The following is a 25,114-nucleotide window of genomic DNA, read 5'->3' as shown; positions in this document are numbered from 1 at the left end:
TGGATATATATACAGAATGTATGGGATATATATCTGAGGTATGTGGGGTGTATACAGTGTGTGTGTGGGGGGGTATATATGCAGTACAGTATTTGGGGGTGTATACAGGGTGTGTGGGGTATATATATAGGGTATATGGAGTGTATACAGGGTGAGTGTGTAGGGTGTATAGGTGTGTGTGGGGTGTATATGGTGTGTGTGGGGGTTATATGAGGGGTGTGGGATGTATACAGGGTCTGTGAGGTATATAGGTATGTGGGATCTATAGTGAACAAAATAAGGCGCAAACAAATAAAATTGATATCGTGTGAACAAACTCAGATGCAGCCTAAACACCCGCGGTAACCCAACCCGCAAAAGACCCTAAACAAAACAAACTGGTGTTCGTGGCGCAAACAAGAATGTGAATATAACAGTGCAATAACAGTGCAATAACAGTGCAATAACCCCAGTGAATACAAATAAACACTGATATCCCTTATACTGCAGCTTTATGGAACAGGATCCTCCGAAGTGGTTCCTCCCTGAGAAACCTCATGTAGATAAGGAAGCACAGATACCTGCAATATGGGGCATTCACATTTTACTTTCATTGACAAACAACACAGGGGGGAAAAGGGGACAACTCACACTTTCCCCGCTGGTCACAAGCAGAGAGTGACTTTGAGCGCACTCCAACCCTACTCCAGGCTCCGCTCCTTGCTGTGTGCGTGTCCGTGCGCACGGGATCCCCGTTCTGCGTCTCTCACTCGCGTCCCGCTGGGTTGCCTTGCATCAGTCTCGCGTCAGCCGATCTGGTTCCTGGTGGATTGGACGCGGTGGCCTCTGCAGTCCAAAATGCCCAACTAGTTTTTGTCTGTGTATCGACTTCTTCTGGGGTTAACCCAGAGGGTTGGAGTGCGCTCAAAGTCACTCTCTGCTTCTGACCAGCGGGGAAAGTGTGAGTTGTCCCTTTTCCCCCCTGTGTTGTTTGTCAATGAAAGTAAAATGTGAATGCCACATATTGCAGGTATCTGTGCTTCCTTATCTACAAGAGGTTTCTCAGGGAGGAACCACTTCGGAGGATCCTGTTCCATGGAGCTGCAGTATAAGGGATATCAGTGTTTATTTATATTCACTGGGGTTATTGCACTGTTATGTGGGATCTATAGGTTGTGTGTATACGTGTGTGGAGTGTATATGAGGTGTACGGGGTGTATATTGTTATATTATTTTATATTGTATTGTATTGTATGTCTATATTTATATAGCGCCATTAATGTACATAGCGCTTCACAGTAGTAATACATGTGGTAATAAAATAAATAACAGATAATATAAATAACAGATCATGGGGAATAAGTGCTTTAGACATAAAAGTAACATTAAGGAAGAGGAGTCCCTGCCCCGAGGAGCTTACAGTCTAATTGGTAGGTAGGGAGAACGTACAGAGACAGTAGGAGGGAGTTCTGGTAAGTGCGTCTGCAGGGGGCCAAGCTTTATGTATCATGTGTTCAGAATATCCACAGTGCTATTCATATGCTTCTTTAAGCAAGTGTGTCTTAAGTTGGGTCTTAAAGGTGGATAGAGAGGGTGCTAGTCGGGTACTGAGGGGAAGGGCATTCCAGAGGTGTGGGGCAGTCAGTGAAAAAGGTTTAAGGCGGGAGAGGGCTTTAGGTACAAAGGGGGTAGAAAGAAGACATCCTTGAGAAGAACGCAAGAGTCTGGGTGGTGCATAGCGAGAAATTAGGGCTGAGATGTAAGGAGGGGCAGAAGAGTGTAAAGCTTTAAAAGTGAGGAGGAGAATGGAGTGTGAGATGCGGGATTTGATCGGAAGCCAGGAGAGGGATTTCAGGAGGGGAGATGCTGAGACAGATCTAGGAAAGAGTAGAGTGATTCTGGCAGCAGCGTTTAGGATAGATTGTAGGGGAGACAGGTGAGAGGCAGGAAGGCCGACAGCAGGAGGTTACAGTAATCAAGACGGGAGAGAATGAGGGCCTGAGTCAGAGTTTTAGCAGTCGAGCAACAAAGGAAAGGGCGTATCTTAGTTATATTGCGGAGGAAAAAGCGACAGGTTTTAGAAATGTTTTGAATCTGAGGGGCGAATGTGAGAGAGGAGTCGAGTGTGACCCCTAGGCAGCGTGCTTGGGCTACTGGGTGAATGATCGTAGTTCCAACAGTAATGTGGAAGGAGGTAGTAGGGTCAGGTTTGGGAGGAAGTATGAGGAGCTCTGTTTTAGCCATGTTGAGTTTTAGGCGGTGGAGGGCCATCCAGGATGATATAGCAGAGAGACATTCAGAAACTTTGGTTTGTACAGCAGGTGTAAGGTCGGGTGTTGAAAAGTATATTTCTTTGTCGTCAGCATAGAGGTGATAATTAAACCCAAAAGATGTTATTAGGTCACCTAGAGAGAGTGTGTACAGAGAAAAGAGAAGAGGTCCCAGGACAGAGCCCTGGGGTACCCCCACCGAGAGATCAATAGAGGAGGAGGAGGTGTTAGCAGAAGAGACACTGAAAGTACGATGGGAGAGGTAGGATGAGATCCAGGATAGAGCTTTGTTCCGAATACCAAGAGTATGGAGAATGTGAAGGAGAAGAGGGTGGTCCACGGTGTCAAATGCTGCAGAGAGGTCGAGAAATATGAGCAGAGTGTAATGACCTCTGTCTTTGGCAGCATGGAGGTCGTCAGTTATTTTAGTGAGGGCTGTTTCCGTGGAGTGAGCAGTGCGGAAGCCAGATTGTAGAGGGTCTAGGAGAGAATAGGTGTTGAGAAAATGGAGCAAGCGAGAGAATACAAGACGTTCAAGGAGTTTAGAGGCAAAAGGCAGGAGGGAGACAGGTCGATAGTTAGAAAGACAGGTAGGGTCAAGCTTGCTGTTTTTGAGTAAGCGTATAACTGTTGCATGTTTGAAGGAGGATGGAAAGGTTCCAGAGCAGAGGGAGGAGTTAAAATGTGTGTGAGCGTAGGGATTATAGTAGGAGCAAGAGGTTTTAGGATATTTTCTATATTAAGTAGGATGACAATATATATATATATATATATATATATATATATATATATATATATCCAGCACACAATAGGTTAACATGTTACACAGTTGCTCATGCTTTCTCATGAAAGGATTCTTATGGGCAGCTTGAAACTAATGGTATAAATACAATGTATGAGTATCAGGGGCGACTTGCTATAGAGTGACAGGATTTATGTTAGAAGATAAGACTTGTTTTGGCCAGATTCAAACTGTCTCTCTCACACATTATATTACTATTATATTACTATTATATTACTATTATATTACTATGCTATAACTTGTACTCTGAAAGGTGTGCCCCTGTTTTTATAGCTATGTCTGTTATTTTAAACAGTTCCTAGGATTTCTGTCTCTCTCATTCAACAAGTGACAAACAAGTACAGTATGTCATTTAGTCTAGTACTGTAACTAAGACCAGTGAGGGATTAATGTCTCTTTGTCCTGAGCGTATAAGAAGGGTGCAATGTTAATAATACATTACTACCTGCTACCATCTTAAGATGCTTGTTACATCGAATGGAAGCATCTAATAATCTACCTTCTGATGCTTTAAACTGAGCTGAAGCGTCTAATATGCTGTACCGGTGCTACATGAAAGCTGATTGAAGAAAGAATAATAAAGAATGCTGATTTTGAACTGAACCAGGTTTCCTGATTATTATTATATCGCGTGGAGGCTTTTCTAACATGTATGTGCTGTTCCTGTCTTTCAGGTCAATGCCAGTGAGGTCCTGCAGCACCTGAGCGAGCAGCTTTCAGACTCCGTGCTGCAGAATAGTAATGTCTCCTCTGAGTCCGTCACTGCAGCAGCTTCTTCTCTCTTCCACACGTTCGATAACATGATGAAGGTTTACATGGAAAACTATGATAACCTAACCTCTGTGCAGGTCAGGAGAGCTGGAGGATTGTTAGTGTGTGTGTGTGTGTGTGTGTGTGTGTGTGTGTGTGTGTGTGTGTGTGTGTGTGTGTGTGTGTGTGTGTGTGAATTCTGATTGTTACTGTGTGTGTACATTCTGACTATTACTGTATGTGTGTGTGTGTACATTCGGATTGTTTACTGTGTGTGTGTGTACATTCTGATTGTTACTGTGTGTGTGTGTGTGTGTGTACATTCTGTCTGATTGTTACCGTGTGTGTGTGTGTGTGTGTGTGTGTGTGTGTGTGTGTGTGTGTGTGTGTGTGTGTGTGTACATTCTGATTGTTACTGTGTGTGTACATTCTGATTGTTACTGTGTGTACATTCTGATTTGTTACTCTGTGTGTACATTCTGATTGTTACTGTGTGTTTACATTCTGACTATTACTGTGTGTGTGTGTGTGTGTGTGTGTGTGTGTGTGTGTGTGTGTGTGTGTGTGTGTGTGTGTGTGTACGTGTACATTCTAATTGTTTACGGTGTGTGTGTGTACATTCTGATTGTTAATGTGTGTTTGTGTACATTCTGTCTGATTGTTAATGTGTGTTTGTGTACATTCTGTCTGATTGTTACTGTGTCTGTGTACATTCTGATTGTTAGTGTGTGTGTGTGTGTGTGTGTGTGTGTGTGTGTGTGTACATTCTGATTGTTACTGTGTGTGTGTGTGTGTGTGTGTGTGTGTGTGTGTGTGTGTGTGTGTGTGTGTGTGTGTGTACATTCTGATTGTTACCTTGTGTGTGTGTGTGTGTACATTCGGATTGTTTACTGTGTGTGTGTATGTGTGTTTACATTCTGATTGTTACTGTGTGTGTGTGTGTACATTCTGATTGTTACTGTGTGTGTGTACATTCTGATTGTTACTGTGTGTGTGTACATTCTGATTGTTACTGTGTCTGTGTACATTCTGATTGTTACTGTGTGTGTGTGTGTGTGTGTGTGTGTGTGTGTGTGTGTGTGTGTGTGTGTGTGTACATTCTGATTGTTACTGTGTGTGTGTGTACATTCTGATTGTTATATTTCACAGGTGGAGCAGATCTTTGATGCATCTCTGGTCTCTGTGGATTATTTGGAGATCACCCTTCTGTCCATCACAGAAAACTCTTTGCAGAATCATTCACTCTCCTCTTCTCTGTCTAGCCTTACAGTTGCCAGGTAACCCCATCCCTAATAACAACCCCATCCGTAATAACAACCCCATCCCTAATAACAACCCCGTCCCTAATAACAACCCCGTCCCTAATAACAACCCCGTCCCTAATAACAACCCCGTCCCTAATAACAACCCCGTCCCTAATAACAACCCCATCCCTAATAACAACCCCGCCCCTAATAACAACCCCATCCCTAACACACACCCCCATCCCTAACACTAACCCCCGTCCCTAATACTAACCCCCGTCCCTAATAACAACCCCATCCCTAACACACACCCCCATCCCTAACACACACCCCCATCCCTAACACTAACCCCCGTCCCTAATACTAAGCCCCGTCCCTAACACTCACCCCCATCCCTAACACTCACCCCATCCCTAATACTAACCCCCGTCCCTAATACTAACCCCGTCCCTAACACTCACCCCATCCCTAATACTAACCCCCATCCCTAATACTAACCCCGTCCCTAATACTAACCCCATCCCTAATACTAACCCCGTCCCTAACACTCACCCCATCCCTAATACTAACCCCCATCCCTAATACTAACCCCGTCCCTAATACTAACCCCATCCCTAATAACAACCCTCGTCCCTAATAACAACCCCGTCCCTAATAACAACCCCGTCCCTAATAACAACCCCGTCCCTAACACTCACCCCCATCCCTAACACTCACCCCCATCCCTAACACTCACCCCCATCCCTAACACTCACCCCCATCCCTAACACTCACCCCCATCCCTAACACTCACCCCCATCCCTAACACTCACCCCCATCCCTAACACTCACCCCATCCCTAATAACAACCCCGTCCCTAACACTCGCCCCCATCCCAAACACTCACCCCCATCCCTAACACTCACCCCATCCCTAACACTCACCCCATCCCTAACACTCACCCCATCCCTAATAACAACCCCGTCCCTAATAACAACCCCGTCCCTAATAACAACCCCGTCCCTAATAACAACCCCGTCCCTAATAACAACCCCATCCCTAACACTCACCCCCATCCCTAACACTAACCCCGTCCCTAATACTAACCACTATCCCTAATACTAACCCCGGGCTCTAATACTAACCCCCGTCCCTAATACTAACCCCGGCCCTAATAACAACCCCGTCCCTAACACTTGCCCCCATCCCTAAAACTCACCCCCATCCCTAACACTCACCCCATCCCTAACACTCACCCCATCCCTAATACTAACCCCCGTCCCTAATACTAACCCCCGTCCCTAATACTAACCCCCGTCCCTAATACTAACCCCCGTCCCTAATACTAACCCCCGTCCCTAATACTAACCCCATCCCTAATACTAACCCTGGGCCCTAATACTAACCATACCCTTATACTAACCCCCGGCCCTAATACTAACCTCAACTCTGATCCCAATATTACCCCAGCCCCTATAGCTATCCCTGACCCTATATACTACCCCGAGTCCCCGACCCCATTAACTAACCCCAACCTTTATACTTGCCGTGACCCAATACTAACCCCAACCCCTACAATTAACCGACCCTATAATTAACTGGGACCCCAATACTTACATCAACCCTAATACTAACTCCGACCCCATAATTTCAACCCTGATAGTAACCCGATCGCCCCCACCCCCCCACACAAACATATAAATACACTGCATCCCCATTACCCAATGGACACCCATACACTGTGGCCCCTTGCTATATATACACACACACACACACCATGCTGCACCTTCATGTGAAAAACCATGGACTCACATGTTCTCCTCTCCGTGTTCATATGATGTCTGCTGCCCGTGATCAGAATGAATGCTTCAGATTTGGCTACATCATCATTGGGCACCCCCCAGCCAGCCATGGTCCAGCTCGCCTTCCCCTCCTCAGACGTCCTGCAAAATGTGACTAAGAATTCCCAGGCTGTGCACGTGCAGGTGAGCTGCGTGTATATGTGCCTGCTAGGGTCGCCAGGAGGCTTCTCCAAACATACTGGACACGAGGGTGATAGGTGCCACATACACACACACACCTCTCTCTGCTCTATGCTGTTTCCTCCTCAACTTGGCCCCACCCCAGGGTGCCTGACACCTCCTCCTGATTGGGTGCATTTCCCAGCAGCAGCCAATTAGGATGGAGGAAGCTGCCCAGTCCACAAGCAACAGCCCTGCTCTCTCCCTGCTCGGGGAAATCCTGCGGCCCCCCAAGCCGGTCAGGTTACTATGTCCAGTGTGGTAATACCAGTATACACATACATGTACAGTATCACCTCTAATATTTTACTGGACAGTGTCCAAATACAGGACAGCCCGGTTCAATACTGGACACCTGGCAACCCTATTGTGTGTACATGTGTGTGTACATGCGTGTGTACATGCGTGTGTACATGCGTGTGTGTATATTTGTGTACATGCACAATATTCTCCCACTCACTCTTTTTCCCCCTTTCTCTCTTTTTCCCCCATTTCTCTCTCCTCCCCTTCTCTCCCCCCTTCTCTCCCTTTCCCCCCTTCTCTCTCTTTCCCCCCTTTCTCTAGATGCTGGCTCTGATTATAAACCCGTTCCGCCGTATGAGTCCCAGAGAGATAGTGGGACCTGTTGTCAACATCTTGCTGAGCTCAGAAATAGAATATATTGAAGTGGCAAACCTGACAGAGAATATTGAGGTGAGTGCTCACACAGCCATGGAACGAGGTGAGTGCAGCCAGGCACTGAGGTGAGGGCAGCCAGGCACTGAGGTGAGTGCAGCCAGGCACTGAGGTGAGTGCAGCCAGGCACTGAGGTGAGGGCAGCCAGGCACTGAGGTGAGGGCAGCCAGGCACTGAGGTGAGTGCAGCCAGGCACTGAGGTGAGTGCAGCCAGGCACTGAGGTGAGTGCAGCCAGGCACTGAGGTGAGTGCAGCCAGGCACTGAGGTGAGTGCAGCCAGGCACTGAGGTGAGTGAGCCAGGCACTGAGGTGAGTGCAGCCAGGCACTGAGGTGAGTGCAGCCAGGCACTGAGGTGAGTGCAGCCAGGCACTGAGGTGAGTGCAGCCAGGCAGTGCCTGACCAGGCTAATATCTGTGCTCTGTATACTCAGCTCTGCAGCTGCTTTTACTTTCCAGATTGTGCTGGTGAGAAATGAGAGCGCCAGCGATGTCGTGACCCAAAGGAACCTCACGAGTGTTCAGAACCTGAGTGTGGCTCTGAACGTGACGTCTCCAGAAGAGTCCGTGGTGCTGACGGTCAGGCCTGAGATCCCTCTCCCATTCGTCCTTTACCTCGGATACCAGGAGAAGCCGAACAGCAGTCACTTCCTGCTGAACATGTCTCTGCCGCACGGTAAGAACGGGCTCTGCCGGCAGCTGGTTACCAAGGGGGGGTGTGCCAAACTACGGAGGTGTCTGAGCACATACATGAGAGCTGTAATTACGCACTGCTCCACGTGTTACACACACGCACTGCTCCGCGTGTTACACACACACTGCTCCACGTGTTACACACACGCACTGCTCCGCGTGTTACACACACACTGCTCCGCGTGTTACACACACGCACTGCTTCGCGTGTTACCCACACGCACTGCTCCACGTGTTACACACACGCACTGCTCCGCGTGTTACACACACACTGCTCCACGTGTTACACACACGCACTGCTCCGCGTGTTACACACACACTGCTCCGCGTGTTACACACACGCACTGCTTCGCGTGTTACACACACGCACTGCTCCGCGTGTTACACACACACTGCTCCGCGTGTTACACACACGCACTGCTCCGCGTGTTACACACACGCACTGCTCCGCGTGTTACACACATGCACTGCTCCGCGTGTTACACATACACTGCTCCGCGTGTTACACATACACTGCTCCGCATGTTACACATACACTGCTCCGCGTGTTACACATACGCACTGCTCCGCGTGTTACACATACACTACTCCGCGTGTTGCACACACGCACTGCTCCGTGTGTTACACACATGCACTGCTCCGCGTGTTACACATACACACTGCTCTGCATGTTACACATACACACTGCTCTGCATGTTACACATATGCGCTGCTCCGCGTGTTACACATACACACTGCTCCGCGTGTTACACATACACTGCTCTGCATGTTACACATACACACTGCTTTGCGTGTTACACATACTGCTCTGCGTGTTACACATACACACTGCTCCGCGTGTTACACATACTGCTCCGCATGTTACCCACACGCACTGCTCCGCGTGTTACACACACGCACTGCTCCGCGTGTTGCACATACACACTGCTCCGCGTGTTACACACACGCACTGCTCCGCGTGTTACACATACGCACTGCTCCGCGTGTTACACATACACACTGCTCCGCGTGTTACACATACACTGCTCCGCATGTTACACATACGCACTACTCCGCGTGTTACACACACGCACTGCTCCGCGTGTTACACATACGCACTGCTCCGCGTGTTACACATACACTGCTCCGCGTGTTACACATACACTGCTCCGCATGTTACACATACGCACTACTCCGCGTGTTACACACACGCACTGCTCCGCGTGTTACACATACGCACTGCTCCGCGTGTTACACATACACTGCTCCGCGTGTTACACATACACTGCTCTGCATGTTACACATACACACTGCTCTGCATGTTACACATACGCACTGCTCTGCATGTTACACATACACTGCTCTGCATGTTACACATACGCGCTGCTCCGCGTGTTACACACACCCCGCTCCTCTGTGTTACACATACACTGCTCTGCATGTTACACATACGCGCTGCTCCGCGTGTTACACACACCCCGCTCCTCTGTGTTACACATACACTGCTCTGCATGTTACACATACGCGCTGCTCCGCGTGTTACACACACCCCGCTCCTTTGTGTTACACACACCCTGCTCCTTTGTGTTACACACACCCTGCTCCTGTGTTACACACACCCCGCTCCTGTGTTACACACACCCCGCTCCTCTGTGTTACACACTACACACCCCGCTCCTCTGTGTTACTGTCACGGGAATATAGGAGTGCTCACCACAAACCGGACTGGACCGCGAGGCCGAGGTGGGGATACAGGAAAACCGCCGCCCTACAGCCGCGTGAGCGGGTCCGGTAAGCAGAGTCGTGTAGATAGCCTTGTTCGGGAGAGGAGAGAGTAGAGTGGTAGAGGTACTTGCCAGATCCGGGGTAGGAGAGGTCAGGAGTAGTCGGTGTCCAAAGCCAGGGTCGAGGAGAGGAGAAGGTAGAAGTCCGTTGAGCGAGCCGGGGTTCGAGGGTGCCGCGCGCCCCGGCAGCCGAGGTAGGAACCGCAGCGGGCAGAGACCTTACAGTTACACCCCTCTCCGCTCCTCTGTGTTACACACACCCCGCTCCTCTGTGTTACACCCCCCCACTCCTCTGTGTTACACATCCCGCTCCTCTATTACACCCCCCCCCCCCCCGCTCCTCTGTGTTACACACCCCCCGCTCCTCTGTGTTACACACTACACACACCCCGCTCCTCTGTGTTACACACAGCCCCCGCTCCTCTGTGTTACACACTACACACACCCCGCTCCTCTGTGTTACACACACCCCGCTCCTCTGTGTTACACCCCCCCCCCCCCGCTCCTCTGTGTTACACACACCCCGCTCCTCTGTGTTACACACCCTGCTCCTCTGTGTTACACACCCCCCGCTCCTCTGTGTTACACACCCCCCGCTCCTCTGTGTTACACACCCCGCTCCTCTATTACACCCCCCCCCCCCGCTCCTCTGTGTCCTTCTTTCAGATGATGGGTATTCCTGGGTGCTGTCTCCAGAGCAGCTGCAGAACCGCTCTGGCATGTACTACGTCACCATGATTGTGTCCAACCACAGTGTGTGGACTGAGAGGAGGTCCCTGGCTTTCTCTATCACCACATTTGCCACGCAATGCTTTTACTGGGACCAACACCTGCGGACATGGAGTGACCAGGGGTGCCATGTAAGGAGGGGCAATATCATGGATACTCACATGTCTGCGTCACGCCTGGACGTGCCCGTCCTTGTCACCCTAAATGTCAGGTGACTTGGGCTTTGTGCGTTCATAGGTTGGTGCCCGAAGCTCATTGGCTGAGACTCACTGCCTGTGCAATCACCTGACCTTCTTTGGCAGCACGTTCTTCGTCATGCCACATGTGGTGGATCTCCGTGACACCTTGAGACTCTTCAGCAACGCAGCCCAGAACCCTGTGGGGTTAGCACTGCTGGGGGCACTGCTGGGATTCTACCTGCTGGTGGTAACGTGGGCATGGAGGAAAGACAAGGAGGACGTGAAGAAGGTGAGGGGGCCGGGGGTGTGAGGGAGAAGAGGGGGGATCTGGGTGTTATAGGTGGTGGAGTGGAGCTGAGGGTGGTGGAGTAGTGCTGAGGGTGGTGGAGTGGGGGTGAGGGAGTTCAGGGGTTTCCGAGCACAGGGACCCCAGTATGACTTGAGACACCAACTGGGACAAGCAGTAGTGGTGAGTAAAGACTGTGTGTGAGTAAAGACTGTGTGTGAGTAAAGACTGTGTGTGAGTAAAGACTGTGTGTGAGTAAAGACTGTGTGTGAGTAAAGACTGTGTGTGAGTAAAGACTGTGTGTGAGTAAAGACTGTGTGTGAGTAAAGACTGTGTGTGAGTAAAGACTGTGTGTGAGTAAAGACTGTGTGTGAGTAAAGACTGTGTGTGTGGAAACACTGTGTGTGAGTAAAGACTGTGTGAGGAAAGACTGTGTGTGAGGAAAGACTGTGTGTGAGTAAAGACTGAGTGTGAGTTATCACGGAATCTCATCTTGCTCTCTGTCTCAGGTGAGGGTTGCAATTCTCGCAGATAATGACCCAGCATTTCACTATCGATATTTGATCAAAGTCTGCACTGGGCACCGTATGGGAGCAGGCACCACATCCCAGGTAACGTCCTGTGCCCTATGTGAGTGGGCATTACATCCCAGGTAACGTCCTGTGCCCTATGTGAGTGGGCATTACATCCCAGGTAACGTCCTGTGCCCTATGTGAGTGGGCATTACATCCCAGGTAACGTCCTGTGCCCTATGTGAGTGGGCATTACATCCCAGGTAACGTCCTGTGCCCTATGTGAGTGGGCACCACATCCCAGGTAACGTCCTGTGCCCTATGTGAGTGGGCATTACATCCCAGGTAACGTCCTGTGCCCTATGTGAGTGGGCACCACATCCCAGGTAACGTCCTGTGCCCTATGTGAGTGGGCATTACATCCCAGGTAACGTCCTGTGCCCTATGTGAGTGGGCATTACATCCCAGGTAACGTCCTGTGCCCTATGTGAGTGGGCACCACATCCCAGGTAACGTCCTGTGCCCTATGTGAGTGGGCATTACATCCCAGGTAACGTCCTGTGCCCTATGTGAGTGGGCACCACATCCCAGGTAACGTCCTGTGCCCTATGTGAGTGGGCATTACATCCCAGGTAACGTCCTGTGCCCTATGTGAGTGGGCACCACATCCCAGGTAACGTCCTGTGCCCTATGTGAGTGGGCATTACATCCCAGGTAACGTCCTGTGCCCTATGTGAGTGGGCATTACATCCCAGGTAATGTCCTGAGCCCTATGTTACATAGTAGATGAGGTTGAAAAAAGACGTAGGTCCATCAAGTTCAACCTACTGCTGCGGCCAAGTTTATTCGAGCATTTGCCCGTTCTTGGCCGCAGCAGTAGCCTGGCGCGCGCCCGAGAGTGACGGGCGCGCGCCGAAGCAGAGGAAGAGCGCCCTCCGATCGGGGCGCTCTCCCTACCGCTGCCGGGTCCGCCGGGTCCCCCGGAACCCCCTGCCGCTGTCCCGCGATCGCGGGACACCAGGGCTCCCTCGGGGAGCCCCTGGACGCGCGTGCAGGGGGCGCACGCTCCCGAAGACGCGTGACCGCGCGTCTATGACGCGCGGCACGCCGAGGGGCGGCCACTAGCAAGCCGGGAAATCTCCCGGCTTGCGGTACCGGCCACACTTTAATAAAGTGTGTCGGTAGTGTATGCTAACTTTAGACAACAGATACTTTATCCTATATCTATACTTACTTATTGATCCAGAGGAAGGCAAACAAAAAACCCCAGAGTCATATCATCCAATGATATCTCATAAGGTGAAAAATAAATTCCTTCCCGACTCCAAGAATTGGCAATCGGATTAATTCCTGGAACAACATCATTCCCATGTATACTTATTTGGTATATCCCTGTATACTTTTCCCATCTAAAAAGATGTCCAACCTTTTTTTGAACAAATCTATTGTATCTGCCATCACAGTCTCCATGGGTAATGAATTCCACATTTTAACTGTCCTTACTGTAAAGAACCCTTTCCTTTGTTGCTGGTGAAATCTCCTTTCCTCCAACCTAAAGGGATGGCCCCGAGTCCTTTGTACTGCCCGTGGGATGAATAGTTCTTTTGACAGCTCCTTGTACTGTCCCCGAATATATTTGTATATATAGTTATCTATATCCCCTCTTATACGCCTCTTTTCTAATGTAAATCAATCTAATTTAGCTAGCCTCTCCTCATAAGTTAGATTGTCCATCCCCTTTATTAATTTGGTGGCACTTCTCTGCACTCTCTCTAGTTCCATAATGTATTTTCTTAGGATTGGTGCCCAAAATTGTACTCCATATTCAAGGTGTGGTCTTACTAATGCTTTGTAAAGGGGCATAAATATGTTTACTTCCCTTCCATCCATTGCCCGTTTGATGCAAGATAAGATCTTGTTTGCCTTTGCAGCTACTGCCTGACTTTGGGCACTATTGCTAAGCCTGCTGTCTACAAGCACTCCTAAATCCTTCTCCATCAAGGATTCCCCCAATATATCTCCATTTAATTTGTAAGTCGCCTTGGGAGTGGGCATTACACCTCAGATATGTCCGGTGCCCTATGGGAGTGGGCATCACATTTCAGGTGTTTAGGTAAGTCCTGTCCATGATGTATGTCCATGAACTTGCTGCGGTGCCCTTAACCCTTCTGTGTACTGGCAGGTTGTGGTGACCCTTTACGGGTCAGAGGGGCAGAGTGACCCCCACCTCCTGACGGATTCTGTGAAGCACGTGTTTCAGAGAGGGGAAGTCGATGTCTTTCTCATGAAAACGCGGTGTCTGGGGGACTTGCACAGCCTGAGGCTCTGGCACAGCAACTCAGGGAGCAACCCGTCCTGGTGAGTTCTAGACCCGGTGAAGGATGTGCGTGCCATAGGCATGAACCAATAGCCTATTCCATGTGTGTGCCAGAGACGAGGACCCATGGAGTGGGCCGTGTGTGTGAATGGACCCATCGAATGTGTCTATACCATATACCAACAATGTGTGTCCATGGGTTGTACGCATGAAATCAGCAACATTCTGATATGAATCTGAATCACTTTGCATGTATTCTCTAGAGCAGGGGGGCTCAGCCCCAGTCCTCAAGCCCCCCTCCCCCAACAGGTCAGGTTTTCAGGATAGCCCTGCTTCAACACAGGTGACTCAATCAGTTCCTGCAGCAGCACAGGTCGCTCAATCAGAGGCTCAGTCAAAGACTGAGCCTCTGATTGAACCACCTGTGCTGAAGCAGGGATAGCCTGAAAACCTGACCTGTTGGGGAGACTTGAAGACTGGTGTTGAGCACCCCCTGCTCTAGAGATTAGATCATTAAAAACTATTTCAAATACATGTCATGGGAACATAGATACACCCAGTGGGTGCTTGTTAAGGGGACGTGAACAGAACGTGTGGTGTGTGCATGTAATGAGAACACTTATCGGCAGATTCATCTCAAGAATACTTCTTTTCAATCCATATAAACACATCACATGGATACACCTTCTACATACATCACACGACGATACCATATGGATACTTTCAGGTGCACCCTCTCTCACACAGGTACGTGCATCGCGTCACTGTCACAGATATAGCTGCCCAGCGGCTGTGGCATTTCCTCTGTGACTCGTGGCTATCGTCTGACTTGGCTGACTGCCAACTGGACCGGATCTTCCCATCGGCTTCCAAAGGCGACCTCGTGTGTTTTAGGTGTGCGTCCGTATCGCCATTCACCCGGCTTCCATGCTTCCTTTGTTCTGATCACTACATGCTCTCTACCTGCTATCTATACGGTCTTCCTTTTCTCTCTGTTCTTTCTTTACTTTCCCCTGCTCCCTACATTCTCTCTCTCATTCTCTCTCTCTCTCATTCTCTCTCTCTCTCATTCTCATTCTCTCTCTCTCTCATTCTCTCATTCTCTCATTCTCTCTCTCTCTCATTCTCTCTTTCTCTCTCATTCTCTCTCATTCTCTCTCATTCTCTCTCATTCTCTCATTCTCTCATTCTCTCATTCTCTCTCATTCTCTCTCATTCTCTCATTCTCTCATTCTCTCATTCTCTCATTCTCTCATTCTCTCATTCTCTCATTCTCTCATTCTCTCTCATTCTCATTCTCTCTCATTCTCTCTCATTCTCTCTCATTCTCTCTCATTCTCTCTCACTCATTCTCTCTCTCATTCTCTCTCTCTCATTCTCTCTCTCTCATTCTCTCTCTCTCATTCTCTCTCTCTCATTCTCTCTCTCTCATTCTCTCTCTCTCATTCTCTCATTCTCTCATTCTCTCTCTTTCTCTCTCTCCCTTCTCCCTGCCCTTTCCATCTCGTGCCTTGGCTTTCTTCTCTCAACGTGTTGTCCATATGCTCTCTCCATGGTCTTTGCACTTTCTCCCTGCACCTCCCTGCTATCCCCGCTCTATGCTCTTTCCCCCAGGTACCTGCTCTTCTCCGGCTCAGTTGAGAAGTTCTTCAAGGATCACCTGTGGCTCTCCATCTGGACTCGCTGCCCGTGGAACCCTTTTACCCGGGTGCAGAGGATTTCCTGCGCTGTGGCTCTCCTGCTCAGCAGTCTCCTCATTAACATCATGTTCTGGAACCAGCACTCGGGAGAAGAATCCCAGACAGGTACTGAGCCTGAGACGTGATATCATCCCCCGGGCGCACAACGTCACACAGACACACAACGTCAAGCGGTCACGTAACGTCACACAGACACACAACGTCAAGCGGTCACGTAACGTCACACAGACACACAACGTCAAGCGGTCACGTAACGTCACACAGACACACAACGTCAAGCGGTCACGTAACGTCACACAGACACACAACGTCAAGCGGTCACGTAACGTCACACAGACGCACAACGTCAAGCGGTCACGTAACGTCACACAGACACACAACGTCAAGCGGTCACGTAACGTCACACAGACACACAACGTCAAGCGGTCACGTAACGTCACACAGACACACAGTGTTAACCGGTCACATAACAATAAATGACACAATCAAGATCAGGAAGTAGCACACAAATCAGTAATATCATGGCAGATAATATTACATGGAAGACACAGACACAATGAGACACAAAGGGAGTGTGAGATACACAGGCAGTGCGAGACACACAGAAACAATGAGACACACAGCCAGTGTGAGACACACAGACACAATGAGACACACAGTTTGAGACACACAGACACAATAAGACACATAGACACAATCAATGAGACACAAACACAATGAGACACACAGCCAGTGTGAGACACAAAGATACAGACACAATGAGACACACACCGTTTGAGACACACAGACACAATAAGACACATAGACACAATCAATGAGACACAAACACAATGAGACACAGAGTATAAGACACACAGAGTATAAGACACACAGAGTATAAGACACACAGAGTATAAGACACACAGAGTATAAGACACACAGAGTATAAGACACACAGAGTATAAGACACACAGAGTATAAGACACACAGACCGTGCGAGACACACAGACCGTGCGAGACACACAGACCGTGCGAGACACACAGACCGTGCGAGACACACAGACCGTGCGAGACACACAGACCGTGCGAGACACACAGACCGTGCGAGACACACAGACCGTGCGAGACACACAGACCGTGCGAGACACACAGACCGAGGGAACTCTGGCTGTACAAACACTCGCTGATCACACAATGACACAAAAGGGATCAACCAGAGAAAATAAAACCCCTCCAAGTCTCACTTTAACAAATAAATAAAAACTACTTATATTAGAACTAAGAGCTCGTTCTCTGACGCTGGAGGGTGGCAGCTAAGGGCAAATGTGAGGAAGTACTTCTTTAGAGAAGGGGTGGTGGATTTGTGGAATGGCTTCCCAGCAGAGGTGGTAGGGGAAAATACATTAAGGGGACGCAAACATGCATGGGATATGACATAAGGATATCCTAAATATGAAAGAAAGTCAGCGATCAATGTTCTTAGGTGTTGTAGCAGATCGGAAAATGTGCAGATTAGAGGGGCTAAGGGGGTCTCATCAGCCATCCCATTGTATGTTCCTATGCGGCACACAGAGCCAGACACACGGCAGTGTTGGGCACAGATATGGGGGTGCCATGGCCTGTTCCTTCTCCCTACAGGACAGTTTCTCATAACCATGACTCAGATTAAAATCAGCTTCCAGACGTCCCTGATGCTGGTGCCGGCGAATATCCTGATTGTGCTGATATTCCAACTTATCCAGGTGCAAGTGCGACAGGTGGAGGGGGCAGTGCCCAAACTCCGAGTGTCTCTGGGTCCACAGCCTCCTCCGGAGACACCAGCCACAGAACAGCTGCTAGGGGTGAGAGCGTGCGATGCCACAGCAGTGTCACAATGACAAGGGACAGAGTGGCATGACAGCAGTGTCACAACGACAAGGGACAGAGTGGCATGACAGCTGTGTCACGACAAGGGACAGAGTGGCATGACAGCAGTGTCACAGCGACAAGGGACAGAGTGGCATGACAGCAGTGTCACAGCGACAAGGGACAGAGTGGCATGACAGCAGTGTCACAGCGACAAGGGACAGAGTGGCATGACAGCAGTGTCACAGCGACAAGGGACAGAGTGGCATGATAGCAGTGTCACAACGACAAGGGACAGAGTGGCATGACAGCAGTGTCACAACGACAAGGGACAGAGTGGCATGACAGCAGTGTCACAATGACTAGAGAGAGTGGCATGACAGCAGTGTCACAATGACATGGGACAGAGTGGCGCAGAGATGGGACAGAGACAAGTGACAGCATAATACAGAGACTGGAGCTTTTACTTTTAGAATGGGTCCCAGTTCCTCAGCCACAGGCGGTGTCACTTTCCCTCAGCCACTGGCGGTGTCACTGTCCCTCAGCCACTGGCAGTGTCACTGTCCCTCAGCCACAGGCGGTGTCACTGTCCCTCAGCCACTGGCGTGTCACTGTCCCTCAGCCACAGGCGGTGTCGCTGTCCCTCAGTCACTGACGGTGTCGCTGTCCCTCAGTCACAGGCGGTGTCGCTGTCCGTCAGTCACAAGAGGTGTCGCTGTCCCTCAGTCACAGGCGGTGTCGCTGTCCCTCAGTCACAGGCGGTGTCGCTGTCCCTCAGTCACAGGCGGTGTCGCTGTCCCTCAGTCACAGGCGGTGTCACTGTCCCTCAGTCACAGGCGGTGTCGCTGTCCCTCAGTCACAGGCGGTGTCGCTGTCCCTCAGTCACAGGCGGTGTCGCTGTCCCTCAGTCACAAGCGGTGTCGCTGTCCCTCAGTCACAGGCGGTGTCGCTGTCCCTCAGTCACAGGTGGTGTCGCTGTCCCTCAGTCACAGGCGGTGTCGCTGTCCCTCAGTCACAGGCGGTGTCGCTGTCCCTCAGTCACAGGCGGTGTCGCTGTCCCTCAGTCACAGGCGGTGTCGCTGTCCCTCAGTCACAGGCGGTGTCGCTGTCCCTCAGTCACAGGCGGTGTCGCTGTCCCTCAGTCACAGGTGGTGTCGCTGTCCCTCTGTCACAGGCGGTGTCGCTGTCCCTCAGCCACAGGCGGTGTCGCTGTCCCTCAGTCACTGACGGTGTCGCTGTCCCTCAGTCACAGGCGGTGTCGCTGTCCGTCAGTCACAAGAGGTGTCGCTGTCCCTCAGTCACAGGCGGTGTCGCTGTCCCTCAGTCACAGGCGGTGTCGCTGTCCCTCAGTCACAGGCGGTGTCGCTGTCCCTCAGTCACAGGCGGTGTCGCTGTCCCTCAGTCACAGGCGGTGTCGCTGTCCCTCAGTCACAGGCGGTGTCGCTGTCCCTCAGTCACAGGCGGTGTCGCTGTCCCTCAGTCACAGGCGGTGTCGCTGTCCCTCTGTCACAGGCGGTGTCGCTGTCCCTCAGTCACAGGCGGTGTCGCTGTCCCTCTGTCACAGGCGGTGTCGCTGTCCCTCTGTCACAGGCGGTGTCGCTGTCCCTCAGTCACAGGCGGTGTCGGTGTCGCTGTCCCTCAGTCACAGGCGGTGTCGCTGTCCCTCAGTCACAGGCGGTGTCGCTGTCCTTCAGTCACAGGCGGTGTCGCTGTCCCTCAGTCACAGGCGGTGTCGCTGTCCCTCAGTCACAGGCGGTGTCGCTGTCCCTGTCACAGGTAGTGTCACTGTCCCCCTGTCACAGGTGATGTCGCTGTCCCTCTGTCACAGGTGGTGTCGCTGTCCCTCTGTCACAGGCGGTGTCGCTGTCCCTCTGTCACAGGCGGTGGCGCTGTCCCTCTGTCACAGGCGGTGGCGCTGTCCCTCTGTCACAGGCGGTGGCGCTGTCCCTCTGTCACAGGCGGTGTCGCTGTCCCTCTGTCACAGGCGGTGTCGCTGTCCCTCTGTCACAGGCGGTGTCGCTGTCCCTCTGTCAGGCGGTGTCATTGTCCCTGTCACAGGCGGTGTCGCTGTCCCTCTGTCAGGCGGTGTTACTGTCCCTGTCACAGGCGGTGTCACTGTCCCTCTGTCACAGGCGGTGTCGCTGTCCCTCTGTCACAGGCGGTGTCGCTGTCCCTCTGTCACAGGCGGTGTCGCTGTCCCTCAGTCACAGGCGGTGTCGGTGTCGCTGTCCCTCAGTCACAGGCGGTGTCGCTGTCCCTCAGTCACAGGCGGTGTCGCTGTCCTTCAGTCACAGGCGGTGTCGCTGTCCCTCAGTCACAGGCGGTGTCGCTGTCCCTCAGTCACAGGCGGTGTCGCTGTCCCTGTCACAGGTAGTGTCACTGTCCCCCTGTCACAGGTGATGTCGCTGTCCCTCTGTCACAGGTGGTGTCGCTGTCCCTCTGTCACAGGCGGTGTCGCTGTCCCTCTGTCACAGGCGGTGGCGCTGTCCCTCTGTCACAGGCGGTGGCGCTGTCCCTCTGTCACAGGCGGTGGCGCTGTCCCTCTGTCACAGGCGGTGTCGCTGTCCCTCTGTCACAGGCGGTGTCGCTGTCCCTCTGTCACAGGCGGTGTCGCTGTCCCTCTGTCAGGCGGTGTCATTGTCCCTGTCACAGGCGGTGTCGCTGTCCCTCTGTCAGGCGGTGTTACTGTCCCTGTCACAGGCGGTGTCACTGTCCCTCTGTCACAGGCAGTGTCGCTGTCCCTTTGTCACAGGCGGTGTCACTGTCCCTGTCACAGGCGGTGTCGCTGTCCCTCTGTCACAGGCGGTGTCGCTGTCCCTTTGTCACAGGCGGTGTGTAATACCTGTGTCCTGTTTTGCAGAATTTCAGAGACCTCGTGGACTTCCTGTATAAATATGTGACTCAGGTTCTGGGTGACAGTCCCATGGATCTGGTGGCTTCAGACAGTGAGTCAGTCGTTCAGCAGGTAGAGGCGCTGTCCTACCTGGTGCAGTCCTACATCTGTGTCCGAGGTCCCAGCCCAGAGTATCCCACACATGTGACCGGTGAGTGTACGGCTCCAAACCGGCATTTACATTCTTATTAGCTGATCGATTTCACTTAGAATGAATGGGTGACATGGTCATTCTGGGGAGTGTGACCCCTGAGTGACCAGGTCATTTCTTGGCAGTGATGACCACTCATCAATATCACTTCCTCCATTACCTGCACAACATCCTGGAGAAGCTGATGTTCCAGGTCTCAGCTCTGGACCTGACGCATGTCTCCAAACCATCCAATTACATACAAGCCACCAACCTTCTACACGATCTGAGGGAGCAACTCCAAAGCCAAAGTGTCACCAAGTCACCTATCCCCAACAGGTATCTCTCCCCCCCCAGCCTGCGCCCCTGTCAGTATGTGCATTCTCTCTTCTTCTCCTTCCGTTCTTCCTACCTCTTTCTCTCCTTCTCTGTCATTTCCTCTAGTGATTCTAAACATCCATCTTTAGCGTGACCACCAGTTTTCCGGTTACGCTGGCACAGAGGCCGGTGTCGAGCCGCCTGCCCAAGTGCTTCCCGTACGCCTGCTGGTTTCTTCTGTTTGGGATCAGCTCCTTCTCTGCTTTCTACCTGGCACTCATGACCCTGGACATGACACGAGAGAAGGCCACCAATTGGCTGGTTTCCATACTGCTGTCCCTCTTTCAGAGCATCTTTGTGCTTCCACCAGTCAAGGTACCGGACAACCGTCAGTAACTATCACCTCACCAGATAAGAGGCAGAATTCGCCCAACACACAGAAATCTCTGCATACAGTGTGTGTGTGTGTGTGTGTGTGTGTGTGTGTGTGTGTGTGTGTGTGTGTGTGTATATACATACAAAGAAAAAACTGCGCCCCTCAGATAATGTCTCTCTCAACACTAATAGTTTAAATGGTTATACAAATATATGCATTAATTAGTAGGATGTCAGAGGTAAAAAGTATCTATAAAATTGTGAGTATAAAAAATACAAATATTTATCCACACAATGATAAACTGCAATTAGTTAACTATATTAGTGTGAGCTATGACTGAATACTAAAATCCTTATGGGTGTATTTCCAAAATCATATAATATAAATTATGTATTCAATGAAAAAAAAAAAATGAGAAAGAAAAAATAGTCCTGTATAAAAATGAAAAACGAAAAATGCAAACTCTGGATACCGGCATACTCTCTGCAAGGAACCAACGACCTCCCAGTGAATCTACAGAAAGACAAGAAAGAAAGCGCCCGATCCTAGTGTAATATGACACAAAATATTTAATACCAGACCTAAAATCAAATGGATGTAAACTCACAAACATATGTGAATAAAATGCATGTAATGAGTATACTCATTCGCCAACGGTGGGATGGTCCTGCTCTGCTCACACTTTGTGTGAAGAAACGCGTTGGGAAGTTAGTGTGAGCTACTGACTTTATTCATTATACACTCATTTGCTGCTGGGATGTTGGGACGCTGCTGAACTTTTTACTTTGGCAAAATTGCGACGCCAAACCATATTACTGCGGGGTCACGCGGCCGGTTCTCCCATCCGGAGGTGCTGTGTGGAGAGATCTGCATCCGGTTCACATCGTGAGAGGTCGTGGCACCCTGTGGAAGCCCTGCTGGTCGGCAGACTCCATTGCAGAGCTGGTTGACGTGTGAGCAGAGCAGGACCATCCCACCGTTGGCGAATGAGTATACTCATTACATGCATTTTATTCACATATGTTTGTGAGTTTACATCCATTTGATTTTAGGTCTGGTATTAAATATTTTGTTTCATATTACACTAGGATCGGGCGCTTTCTTTCTTGTCTTTCTGTATATATATCATATATATATATATATATATATATATATATATTTATATATACAGTGGTCGACAAATCACCAAAAAATCTACTCGCCACCTAGTACCACATGTGTGCTGCTTGGGCCAATAGGAGCTCGCCACGATGTTAAATCCACTCGCCCGGGGCTTGTAAATGTATAGGTTTGTCGAACACTGTATATATATATATACGTACGTATTATTTTTATATTATATATATATATATATATATATATATATATAGTATATATATATATAATATAAAAATAATATATATATAAAAAAAAATATATATAAATAATAAAAAGATCACTTGTGAGCACATTCACATGTCTTAGACAGGTCTGCAACCCTGCCTTTCACCATTATCACCTTGAGCGGTATGGGGTAAAGAAAGGAAGGACGCTGGACAGCCCAATGAAGGTATGCTCATTTGCATGTCATTTCCCAGAATCCCTTGCTGCAGTAGGAGCACTGTATGCTAGGTGATAATGGTTGAAAGGCCGGGTTGCAGACCTGTCTAAGACATGTGAATGTGCTCACAAGTGATATTCTTTATTGGCTATATATAAATATATAAAGATATACAGGGGCACTCCTAATGCCTAGTAGAGTACAAAAAACATAAAGAGTAAAACCTAGCCATTTTTGCAGCACTACTTATTCGCCCCCATCCTTTTTCTGTATATATTACTATGTATATTGTAAGATTCTGGCAGGTCACGGTTGAGCTGTAATAAAGTGCCCGCTTCGCCCACCATACCCGGCACACACTGGTGACGTCTCAATCCCTAGGAATGTGGGTTCCCCTTCTCCTTATTTCCTTGCTGGTTTGAGGGATGCGTTTTGTTGCACTGCCTGAGGGGTGGAATATTGTTCACTCCCTTCATTGGGCTGTCCCGCGTCCTTCCTTTCTTTACCCAATATCGCTCAAATGACCGTAAGTCTGGATTAATGAGTATGACCAATTGGAAAAGGTAAATTAATAGCCTACCTGCCAGTGATTCGTAGCATAAACTCACGGCGCTTCCGTGTCCCTCTCGCAGTTATTCCCGTCATTGATTCTCATTGTGTTTTATTGTGCAGGTTTTGGTTCAAACGGTCTTGCTGTCCCGGGTGCTGAAGAGAAGCAACATTGAGGATGCAGCAGAGGAGCAGCAGCTACGTGGGATTCTGTCCCTGCTTGGTCTGTATGAGCTCAGCCATCATAATATACGGTTGCCAGGTGTCCAGTATTGAACTGGACTGTCCTGTATTTGGACACTGTCCTGTAAAAAATGAGAGGTAATACTGGGCGTGTATGTGTATACCGGTATTACCTCTCTGGGCGTGTATGTGTATACCGGTATTACCTCTCTGGGCGTGTATGTGTATACCGGTGTTACCTCTCTGGGCGTGTATGTGTATACCGGTATTACCTCTCTGGGCGTGTATGTGTATACCGGTATTACCTCTCTGGGCGTGTATGTGTATACCGGTATTACCTCTCTGGGCATGTCTGTGTATACCGGTATTACCTCTCTGGGCGTGTTTGTGTATACCGGTATTACCTCTCTGGGCGTGTATGTGTATACCGGTATTACCTCTCTGGGCGTGTATGTGTATACCGGTATTACCTCTCTGTACATGTATGTGTATACCGGTATTACCTCTCTGGGCGTGTATGTGTATACAGGTATTACCTCTCTGGGCGTGTATGTGTATACCGGTATTACCGCTCTGGGCGTGTATGTGTATACCGGTATTACCTCTCTGGGCATGTATGTGTATACCGGTATTACCTCTCTGGACGTGTATGTGTATACCGGTATTACCTCTCTGGGCGTGTATGTGTATACCGGTATTACCTCTCTGGGCGTGTATGTGTATACCGGTATTACCTCTCTGGACGTGTATGTGTATACCGGTGTTACCTCTCTGGGCGTGTATGTGTATACCGGTATTACCTCTCTGGGCATGTATGTGTATACCGGTATTACCTCTCTGGGCGTGTATGTGTATACCGGTATTACCTCTCTGGGCGTGTATGTGTATACCGGTATTACCTCTCTTGGCGTGTATGTGTATACCGGTGTTACCTCTCTGGGCGTGTACATGTATACCGGTATTACCTCTCTGGGCGTGTATGTGTATACCGGTATTACCTCTCTGGGCGTGTATGTGTATACCGGTATTACCTCTCTGGGCGTGTGTATGTGTATACCGGTATTACCTCTCTGGGCGTGTATGTGTATACTGGTATTACCTCTCTGGGCGTGTATGTGTATACTGGTATTACCTCTCTGGCCATAGTGACCTGACCGGTTTGGGGGACTGCGGGATTTCCCCGAGCAGGGAGAGAGCAGGGCTGTTGCTTGAGGGCTGAGTATCTTCCTCCATGCTAATTGGCTTCTGCTGGGTAAAGCAGCCAATCAGGAAGAAGTGTAAGGAGCCTGGGGGTGGGGCCAAGGAGAGGAGGAAACAGCATGGAGTGGAGAGAGGTGAGCGGGGTGTGTGTTTGTCTTGAGTGTGTCGCACCTTTCACCATTGTGTCCAGTATTTTTGGAGAAGC

At 50.0% G+C, this 25,114-nt stretch overlaps 1 protein-coding gene across 1 annotated transcript in view; it reads left to right on the top strand.

Moving 5' to 3' along the window:
* Positions 1 to 3,084: 3,084 nt before the first annotated feature.
* LOC142483980 (polycystin-1-like protein 3) overlaps positions 3,085 to 25,114 on the top strand; it is a 41,540-nt gene continuing 19,510 nt past the window's right edge. The window contains exons 1-17 of the mRNA XM_075583910.1: positions 3,085 to 3,129; positions 3,726 to 3,899; positions 4,951 to 5,078; positions 6,883 to 7,009; positions 7,610 to 7,738; positions 8,177 to 8,393; positions 10,840 to 11,033; positions 11,140 to 11,370; positions 11,877 to 11,978; positions 14,062 to 14,237; positions 14,944 to 15,090; positions 15,811 to 16,001; positions 17,514 to 17,716; positions 20,581 to 20,764; positions 20,890 to 21,082; positions 21,211 to 21,436; positions 23,650 to 23,749. Coding sequence (XP_075440025.1) covers positions 3,085 to 3,129; positions 3,726 to 3,899; positions 4,951 to 5,078; positions 6,883 to 7,009; positions 7,610 to 7,738; positions 8,177 to 8,393; positions 10,840 to 11,033; positions 11,140 to 11,370; positions 11,877 to 11,978; positions 14,062 to 14,237; positions 14,944 to 15,090; positions 15,811 to 16,001; positions 17,514 to 17,716; positions 20,581 to 20,764; positions 20,890 to 21,082; positions 21,211 to 21,436; positions 23,650 to 23,749 — 2,767 coding nt within the window. The remainder of the gene's footprint in view (positions 3,130 to 3,725; positions 3,900 to 4,950; positions 5,079 to 6,882; positions 7,010 to 7,609; positions 7,739 to 8,176; positions 8,394 to 10,839; positions 11,034 to 11,139; positions 11,371 to 11,876; positions 11,979 to 14,061; positions 14,238 to 14,943; positions 15,091 to 15,810; positions 16,002 to 17,513; positions 17,717 to 20,580; positions 20,765 to 20,889; positions 21,083 to 21,210; positions 21,437 to 23,649; positions 23,750 to 25,114) is intronic.

The sequence above is a fragment of the Ascaphus truei genome, unplaced genomic scaffold (assembly GCF_040206685.1).
Source record: "Ascaphus truei isolate aAscTru1 unplaced genomic scaffold, aAscTru1.hap1 HAP1_SCAFFOLD_411, whole genome shotgun sequence".
Classification (NCBI taxonomy): Eukaryota; Metazoa; Chordata; class Amphibia; order Anura; family Ascaphidae; genus Ascaphus; species Ascaphus truei.
Note: the sequence above shows the minus strand (reverse complement) of the source record. Positions and strands in the feature narration are given on the sequence as shown.